Source organism: Glycine soja, chromosome 15 (assembly GCF_004193775.1).
Source record: "Glycine soja cultivar W05 chromosome 15, ASM419377v2, whole genome shotgun sequence".
NCBI classification, from domain to species: domain Eukaryota; kingdom Viridiplantae; phylum Streptophyta; class Magnoliopsida; order Fabales; family Fabaceae; genus Glycine; species Glycine soja.
Window position 1 is genome coordinate 8,130,728 of NC_041016.1, and position 9,978 is coordinate 8,140,705.

The 9,978-nt window shown below is 34.6% G+C and overlaps 2 protein-coding genes across 2 annotated transcripts; one reads left to right on the forward strand and one right to left on the reverse strand.

Annotated features, from left to right (window-relative positions):
• Positions 1-701: 701 nt before the first annotated feature.
• LOC114386984 (ADP-ribosylation factor-related protein 1-like) lies at positions 702-4,265 on the reverse strand. The gene is made up of 7 exons (XM_028347072.1): positions 4,119-4,265; positions 3,320-3,531; positions 3,091-3,231; positions 2,300-2,408; positions 2,102-2,163; positions 1,494-1,597; positions 702-1,313 (listed from the first exon to the last, which is right to left on the reverse strand). The coding sequence occupies exons 2-7, from the start codon at positions 3,410-3,412 to the stop codon at positions 1,208-1,210; spliced, it is 615 nt and encodes a 204-aa protein (XP_028202873.1). The 5' UTR covers positions 3,413-3,531; positions 4,119-4,265; the 3' UTR covers positions 702-1,207.
• A 1,116-nt stretch (positions 4,266-5,381) lies between these two features.
• LOC114386982 (probable E3 ubiquitin-protein ligase LUL4) lies at positions 5,382-9,502 on the forward strand. Its single transcript, XM_028347071.1, has 3 exons — positions 5,382-6,013; positions 7,412-7,925; positions 8,692-9,502. The coding sequence occupies exons 1-3, from the start codon at positions 5,520-5,522 to the stop codon at positions 8,803-8,805; spliced, it is 1,122 nt and encodes a 373-aa protein (XP_028202872.1). The 5' UTR covers positions 5,382-5,519; the 3' UTR covers positions 8,806-9,502.
• Positions 9,503-9,978: the final 476 nt, after the last annotated feature.

Here is a 9,978-nt window from a genome sequence, read left to right on the forward strand (position 1 = left end):
GGGCTATCACAACTTGTTTATTAGTCGGGTTATGAATTATGATCTAGCCTAACCAAAATTTCAAAATTAGTCTCATCAAAATATTAGTTAGAGTAGGGCAGTCTCATCAAAATATTAGTTAGAGTAGGGCGTAGTTAAACATGCAATAAACACTTATAATGGTTTAAATTTGGAGAGCTGAGAATAAATCAGTTTTATAACTGTTTTTTTATCGAAAGAAGACAAAATACTGGACAGTAAATGATCAAATTCATATTGAAAAATGTGATGCAATAACAAATTGATCGTAAAAGATAAAAAATAGAAAATTTAATCTTTAAATAGGTAAAAAGTACAAAAAATTAATTTTGTCGCTAAATTTATAAGACCATTTTATCATTAAATTATAATATTTATATATCAATTTGATAATAAGTTGTATTTTTTAAAAACCAACTTAATATAAAATTTAAAAATCAATTTGTCAATAAATCATCTAAAGAATTAATTTATCACACTTTTTACAAGACTAAATTTATGAAGTTGACTATTTACCCACAAAATAGTATTGATAACTGAACTACCAAGAAAGTTTAGTTCTGTTTGTTGTTTCTAGCCTTTTCTTTCTTCTTTTTTTCCTCCATATTCTTATTTACCCGCAAAATAGTATTGGTAACCAAACTTAAATTATTTTCCTCTGGCATGACTCGCATGGAAATTAAACGTAAGTAGATCCACCCCAATCACACTCCTCCCATAAAATTTTGGCTACAACCCAAGTGTCCCTTGCATACTATACCATATATCCTCCGAATACCAAGTGACTACCAGGATCAATATGGCAGAGCTGTGCTTATACAATGTTACAGATAGGAAAGTAAATTAATTCATTCAAATATGAACGGTACAATTACAATTTAGAGTTGACAAAAGTATGCAGCGAGGCAGAAGCAGAAAACCCTCCGGCGCAGCCCATCATTTCACAGATTGCTTATACAAGGCATGTAAGAAGAAAAATTGCTCTAAGAGATACTGGAGACTGAGCCTCTCATATGAAACGGCTGTATTACAACTATGGCATCAAATTTCAAGGCTCAGTTTAATGCAACACGATGTTATTCTTTTACCTTTTCTGCTCGCTGCATTTATGATCACGTATAATCCAATTTGGATTTACAAAGCTATATAAAGGAATCGAGAAATCACTTCAGTTTAATGTAAGACCCTTCTAGGGACCTGGACCCATTGCACCTGCCCTCGCTCTTAACATTTCAGTCCTCTTGCTTCTCTCCATCACCTCCACCAACCATTCTGCACTTTCCCTAATCCCCATCCTGCAACATTTCAAAAGAAAATTTCTTCAGTTAAGTGCCTATGCTTCAATATACGCCTAACAGTTATTTTTCTCTTAAAAGACAATGTGCAAGAGCATGTACTTCAGATATCTCCATCTTTATTAAAATTATAATGGATCAAGTTAGATTAAACTTGGGAAAGTTGATGCAACTACTTACCCATCGTACGCTGACACGGCTTCAAACATGGAAACTCTTTCATCCAGCTTCTTTAAATCCAAATATCGAGCAAGCTCATCAGCTGATACTGCTTCAGGAATATCCTGCAATCACAAGAATGTCAAGCAAGCAGCCATCACAAATACACACTCATCAGAGGACAAGGAGGGGGATGACAACAAATGAGGACACAATAATGGTGAAACCTCAATAGATGGATGAGATAGACTACCATCATACTATATTACACATGAATTTCCACTATGAAGCTAAGAGGGTAAATTGACAAGTATATCGGAAAAAAGAGCCAGGTTAACAGAGAGCTTTGAAATGCTATTGGTAACAAAGCATCATTTGCAGATCTCCCTCCCACCCAAAGAAAAAACAAAGGGAAATATATAAAAATATCTTGTAGTGACAGTACCCTAGTCTAGTTAGTGCTCAGATATGCAGAACTGGTGCCTCATGGATATGGATATTAAACAAGACACTGAACATGCACAGCAAGAATAAACAGTACTAGATTAAATTGGATTTATTTGACACATTTTCAAGAGTACAAGTCATGCTATAAGGTTATATACAATGGGGAGAATAGTTAAAATCACCTGCTTGTTAGCTAATATCAAAAGAGGGGCTCCTTGTAGATCCTCATGCCGAAGCACCTTTTCTGGAAAACAAGTCAGTTATTAAATCATCATTATGCCGTGTTTGTGTCATATATAGTATTATCACAACTGCGAGCCAACACCTTTAAGAAGTATTTATTTAGTTATCAACAAATACTAAAATCAAGTCTCACTAACCCAGTGCTGACTTCGCATCTTCAAAGCGTGACGGACAAGAAGCATCAACAACAAATATTACAGCATGTGCCTCTTCATAATATTTCTCCCAGATTGAGCGAAGACCAGGCTGACAATAGGGGAACTTACATTAATATCTTATTGCATATTTTATACCCTCTCCTCTCCAACACCACACAAAAAGAATGATATAAAAAGAAGCAAAATAGCAGAAAAAAACAGTATAAAGGGGGCCACATATGTGCATCGCATGAAATGATGCATTCTATTCCTGCTAGCATACAGGCTTACAATTAAAAATGAAGTGCTGCATCAGTTGTCCATGCATAAATTTCAATTACAAATACTCATTTAGCATTGCAAATTTAACAAATGAACTCAGGCTTTAAACAGAGAGAGGGTAAAATTGATGGTCCAAATTGCATAGTTCAAGTAACGGTTCTAATATATAGCCATTAATGAACTGGTAGTTGTTATGTCTGAAAATAGTGAACATAAACTTTAGACAAACACTACCAGGTACCAGCTAGTTTAGTAGAGATAGCTTTCCCAAAGGAAATTCTAAAAAGCAAAGTAGCATCTCGTTCTTTCATTAATCACATTTTAAAAATATAAATAAGCATAAGAAAATTACATTTCAGGAACTATGTAGATGATTATTGTTTTAGCTTCTGAGCTTCTAGAATGGAAGAGTTTAAACAAGCAGCTCATAAGCTACACTAACAATTCATCCAAGTAACATATTTATAGGGCTTAAATAGATAATATTTGACTATTTTCTTTTTTCATACCTGACCTCCTAGGTCCCAGAACACAAGTTTACTATTTGCCACTTCAATGCGACCAATGTTCAATCCCACTGTTGGAATAATTCGATCAGGAGGAATGCCTTCTATATTTGAGTACACCGACTTCATCTTCTCCAGCAAAGTCTAACAATTACGCATTAAACAGAAATTCAGAGCAACACAACAAACTTCAGTAATTTGTTTAAAATATGGCACTTACAAGATGTATTACCGTTTTGCCAGCCTTGTCAATACCCAGAATGAGTACATGAAGCTCCATCTTGCTGAACAAGTACTTCCATAGTCCATAAAACAACGAAAACATCCTTGTATTGTTTAAGCTGGCTTAATTTTCAAGTATAGAAAATTTTGGAATTCATGTCATGTTATTGGATAGCTCTTCCACTCATCATCACTTCACAACTTCATTAAGATTCAGAATTCCTGCATAAGCAAAGTTTGTAAGATGCCTCGAACAAGCACGACTCTAATCAGATATTCCCCCTTTCCATTTTCAAGTGTTACATAAAAAAAATTGCGTAATGATTTTTTACATTGTCATTCAATCACAAACTATAACCTAAGGAAAGTTTATTGACTTTCATAATTATAGCAACAATTATAGTAAAAAAATAATTCTCTTACCGTTCATAAAAATTAAACTCATAAGAAAAATTCCAATATTCAATTCGGCAATGCACAAACCTGATTGAACAACATTACAACTAAACGAGTGTTTTATTCTTATTCTTAATTTTCAATTAAGTAATTTCCCGATCACAAGTTTCTAATTCGATGCTTATCAATGACGCTTCATTAGATCTTAGGCTCTTGTCACTTCATTCATATACACCTACATGCACGATTAAGTTACCATACATATAAGACTCGAATTTTCAAAAACTTGAGAGAGAGATGCAAAACTGTAAAAATGACAGTCCATCGGAACCACCGCCGATAGAATCAATTCAGTTGAAACAGATCCGGAAATTGAGGAAGGAAGAAGAAGAGTGGTGGTTGAATATGTTTACCGGCGCCGATGACGGCAACGAAGTGCGATAGACGGTGGCCGCAGAAAGATCCGATGACGGTCGAAAGGGATCAAGAGTGGGCGATTTCGCTTCTCAAAGTTGTTTCTCGCATGAGAAGAGAACTAAAGAACTTAAGGATAAAAGTAAAATAAATAAATAAAAAATACTAAACCAATATTTCCGTCCTATAATAATAGGCGTACATTAGACATTCATTTAATATTTAACATAGTATTAATTGTTTAATTTAAATCCAACAATATATACCAGATACGTCTCTTTCTTTTTTTAACAAACATATTTTTCAGACTTTTTTTTTTCTTACACTCATAAATCGTAATATACGCTTTAATTACGATTTATGAGTGTTAGCAAGTAGCAATTGCATGTTAGGCACGGTTTGACAAATTCTATCCTAAACAAAGAAAACAAGTCTTTTTTTTTTACAAGAAGAAAATAAGTCTTTATCATTAAATTAAATAAAAGGATGTGATAAAATAAAATAGAAAATATAATGCTATAAAAAGGTATTTTAAGAAATTATTACATAATATATTCTCAGTTTAGAGTTGATGTTATAATCTATATTTTGTTGTATTGATCATTTTCCAAATAATCAACTTTAATATGTTATTATTACTTGTTTAAATATATTTTAGATTTCCTTTTCTCTCGAACATTCTAGACGCCTGGTAGCCTAGTTGGTTAAGAAAAGTAAAACGCGTCGTCTAGTGGAATAACTTTACGTCTGCATGTAGCTTTAATCCATTTTTATTTTCATGGTATTTTGGGAATCAGAGAAAATAAACACTTATTTTCAAACTATGATCTAACAATATAAATGATTATATATGATAAATATGTTGTATTTTAAATTATATAATTTTTTAAGGAAATTAAAATTATAATCAAAATATTTTTTTAATTGACCGTGTATAAATTTTATGCTAACGGTAAATAATCATTAAATTTGTTGATAAAATATTGTCTTTGTTTGACCACGAAACACAATGTTATTTACTAGTTGAATAAAATTTCAAAAACAATGTAATATACTATTTTCTATTGAAGACAATAGTGTAAGGAGTATAGAGGGCCACATGAGTTGAGGGATTGTTAGATTATCGAGAATGAAGAATAGTGGTAAAGTAAAAACAAAACAAATAGAATTGACCAAAAATTGTAAGGAAAAAGTTAAATATTTAGGTTATTTAATTAATTAAGGCGAGAGGTTTGATTTTTGATTTGGACAAATAGATAATTTGCTATAAAAAAGAAAGAAAGAGAATAGAGAAGGCGTTGAAAGGTGTTGAGGCTTGGCTCAACTCAATTTCCCACACAACACGCATCCGATTCGGAGCAATCTCTGTTTCATCTTCTTTCTTTCTGATTCTGATTCTGATGGGTATCTCGTGGAGTGGCAACAGCAGAAGAAGAAACAATTACCTCCAAAACCGACCACCACCCCCTTCTTACTACTACCCTCCTGAATCCCACCCTCCTCCTCCGCCACCGCCACCACCACCACCGCAGTCTCAAGGCTACTTTCTCCCTTCAACAACCCCCTACGCCCCTCCCCCTCCCTTGCCTCCACCACCAGGTCCTCCCCAAAGCCACTCAATTTCGTTCTATTACAACTCCAACCCCAATTCCTACGGCACTCCCACTCTCGCCCCTCGATTTCACTACCAGCATTACTACCAGCCCCATCCCTCCGCGTGTCCCGCCCCTCGTCCCGCCTCCACCACTCCTCCGCCCTACGTCGACCACCAGACCGCCAAGAAGATAAGGAACTATGTCAATGTCCACAAAGACACCCTGCGCCTCGAGGTCGACGACCACAACCCCGATCACCATCTTCTTTCCTTCGTTTTCGATGCTGTCTACGATGGCAGGTAACTGTTTTTGTTTATTCTGTTCCCTCTGAATTGTATTGCCTTTTGATTTAGTGCTTCGTTGTGTTGATGGATGGATTTACGATTCATGAATTCAGATAACACGCAAACTCAGGATACTGATTGAATAGCTATAGAATAAACTCCCAATTGAGAAACCCCTCAAATTGATCCCTGAATTTTAGTATATTAACTCTTAAGTGCTGAACCGATGTATTCAATACCTGAGTGAGGGACTATTTAGGGGTGAGAGTAATACTTAGAAGGATCAAATTCTTGGTTTATTCAATGACTTTTTCTTTAATACTCGTACATTTTTAAAACAAAATTGTTAGATTTCCCATTATGCATAGTTATCCATACCAGACAGTAGTGGCACTATTTCGGTGTTGCTGTGCCTGGGTGTGATAGAGGAGCTGTAGGGGAGTGTTTATCTGGATTCTGGGCAAGGCCAATGGTGTCCCATTTTGTGGTTCTAGTGGCTGCTATCTCACTCTGCGTGAGAAACCCTGAAATGCACCTATTGTTTGACCTTTCCCTCCCTTTTTTTAGTCATTTTGCTCTCCTTTGAGATCAGATAGGGTTTGAACAACTGACATCAGCCTCTCCCTCACATTTTTTCGTCTAAGTAACACCAATGAATTGGATTTATGTCTAAGGTGCTCAGTAGTACCAATTTATCATGTCTAGCAATCTGTAGAATCATTTAGATTCTTTTGGACTCTGAAATTTATAACTCTTAAAGAGTTAAGACAGGGGACCGATCAATTTTGACTCTCAACTTGAATTAAAGTACTTAGTTAGTGGCAAGGACTTCTCTCCTCCACTGATATGATGATCCAGCAACCTGCAAGTATCAGCTGTTGTCAACAATTATGAATATGACTGAGATTCTGTTCACAACTTGAATTTGAATTTTCTAAAGACACCAATGAATTTAACTTCATTTTTTCCCAAGTATTTTGCATCCTGTCCTTTCTTGTGTGGTCACACATCCATCTAACATTCTCATTTTTGCTACTCCCACCTTTTTCTTTCGTTATCTCTTTAAAGTCCAACATTCACTACCATGTAGCGATATGGCAGAAAAAACCAATACAGCAATATTTATTATTACAGCTGTTTGTGTTCTGAACCTTTATTTTTGCCTACATTCTGATTATGAACAGTTCTGTGCAAGTATTAAAAGCAAGCATACAATGTCAAGTGCCAATGAAATACCAATGAGAAACCACAGGTTATGGGTTGAATTTGTGATTAGTTTGTTACTTTGATTGACTAATTGTATGAAATTATTGTTGTAAGATGAGAATATTTGAAGATTGAGTGAATATTGCATATTTTATGAAATATTTTAGCTTTTCTAAATTCTCCACCCCTTATATTTGTCATTGGCAGCATTACTATCTTATACTTTGCCAAGGAAGAAGAAAAATGTAGGTTTGTTCCATTATATCCTGATGCATTTCAGCCGGTCAGAATCCCCTTTCAGAAAGGAGTTGGCCAGAAATTTGCTCAGCCTTCTGGAACAGGAATTGACCTAGGCTTCTTTGAGTTGGATGATCTTTCAAAGCCCTCACCCGGAGAAGATGTCTTTCCTCTTGTAATATGTGCTGAAACAAGTTTGAAAACTACCTCAGAAGATGAAACTCCTGGTGATTCCTTGCTAGATGCATCCCCTCACATGCAAATAACTCAAGGTATCTTAGAGAAAAGTAATGGTGCTGGTCCATTCCTAATAAAAGTAGTTAAGCAGATTTTGTGGATTGATGGTGTTCGTTATGAGTTGAGAGAGTTATATGGAATAGGAAACTCATCCACAGATGATTTTGATGACAATGATCCTGGGAAGGAGTGTGTCATATGCATGACTGAACCAAAGGATACTGCTGTCTTACCTTGTCGACATATGGTAAGATTTCATCTCAAATCTACCTATATATAGAATAGATAACCAGTTTAAAGGAAGAAATTAAGATAATAGGACAAGTATTGGTTCATGCGGATAATAGCAGTTATGGTTCATAAGGATACATCAGTTTGTATTTGCACAAGATTGCCTATGGAAAACTGAGCTCATTGTTAGGTTTTCTAAAAGGTAAAATGGGTGTTTTGTGATTCTTATATTACCTTAATTTTTCTTTTCTTCCTCTCCTGCCTTCCCCTCTTAATTTGTTTTCAAGGTTGTGAGCTTGTGGTGTGTCATCTGATCACACATACATTCTTTAAAATCATAGATCACAATATCAGCACTTACATTTATTCTGTGGGTGAAATGAATACCTAGTGGTTTTGTTTCTTCCTGACCCGTAGCAACAAATATACTAATTGCTCGGTAGTAAGATCCTTACAGGTAGTAGCAATGTCATATAATGTTTGTGTATATTATTTTACAAAGGCTCAGTTTGAATTAACTTCTAACTTATGGGAGCTTTTTCAATTGTAAAACCCTACTGTTGCAAGGTAAGAATGTCAAATTCAGCCAAAGTTAAGACTTTTGAAGAAGTTAAGGTGTACAAGTTAATTTTAATTTATGCAAGAAGATTAATTCACTTTACCACTTTAAATTATTTTATTCTCTTCTTCCATGGGTACTTGTTAAGAAATTTATCGAAATTAACTCTATTTTCATTTTCTAATTTGATTATTCTCATATTACATCTGTTGTATTTTTCCAGTGTATGTGCAGTGAGTGTGCAAATGCTCTTCGACAACAATCCAATAAATGCCCTATATGCCGGCAGCCTATTGAGGAACTTATAGAGATCAAGGTGAACAATGGTGATCAATGAGATTTTTTTCTTCTGATGCTAAGTTGCATGACAGTCCCAATAAATTCCTTCTAAGAAAATTCACCCCCTTTATACATGTCTGCAGTCAGGTATTATATAGCAATTTTTTTTTTTTTGTAAATTGTAGTCAATAATCTGTTTATAGTTTTTGTGTGATGTGTTTGAGGGAAAATTAGATCATTAGTGATCAAATGTTTTTCCTCCCGTATCATCTATTGTACAGGTGATCGTTTTTCCATAGTTTTTGTCTTGATGGTTTGATGCATAATGAATTGTGTTTGAAAGTTATCTCATATTTTATCATATATAATAGATGTTTGAAACAAATTCTAGGTGTTGGGTGTTCTAATTAGTGTGATGTAACATATTGATTAATGTGATGTAAATTAATCCAGAGTTGTTCTTCCACCCATCCCATTTCTCATTATTTTCCCAAACATAAACCACGATATAGTGTGTTTGATTTCCCATTTCAAAGGCTCCAAATGGCATTTCAAGCTTTCCCAGGCACCCAGCGGAGAAGCAACAAAGCTGCTGAAGAAAAAAACACTGATAGTGGTTACGTTCAACCGAATGATAACCCAAACACAGTAAGCCATAGTGGTATTTTTGTGAGCTATTATCTGTTACAAGGTACTGTTTGGTTGGAAGGACGAAGGAGGTACGAATGGAAGAAAAAAGAATCCATCTAAATGTATTTTTTTCGTCTCGTTCTCCTTTGCAGGTCTTTTGTTTTTTGAGATCCACTCGGAGGTCTCAATATAACTAATTTTCGCTTGAATTTGAATTTCAGAAGAACGTTTCATGTCTAATCTTTCGGAGCACACTTCATGTCTTTGTAAATGAATTTTATAAGGGGTAATGAGTGGATAATGGAGTAGTACTTTTTCTGTGTAAAAAATAAAACTTTTGAACGACTTGTCGAAAGAGAAAATTGATAACAAGAGCGTAAAAAGTAAATGAGTGAAATTTGATGGCAATCGTTAACTATACTCTCCTTCCATTTTTTTTTGTTGTATTTTTTTTAATGTTCAAAATACCATTCTATAAAATAAAAAAAATAAAAAAACCTTCTTTTTGAACACTATACAAAATAATCTTGATAGTCCTACTTTTCAAATTTCATTCTCATTTCTACCTTATCTTTTATTAAATCATTTTCTCTATTTATCT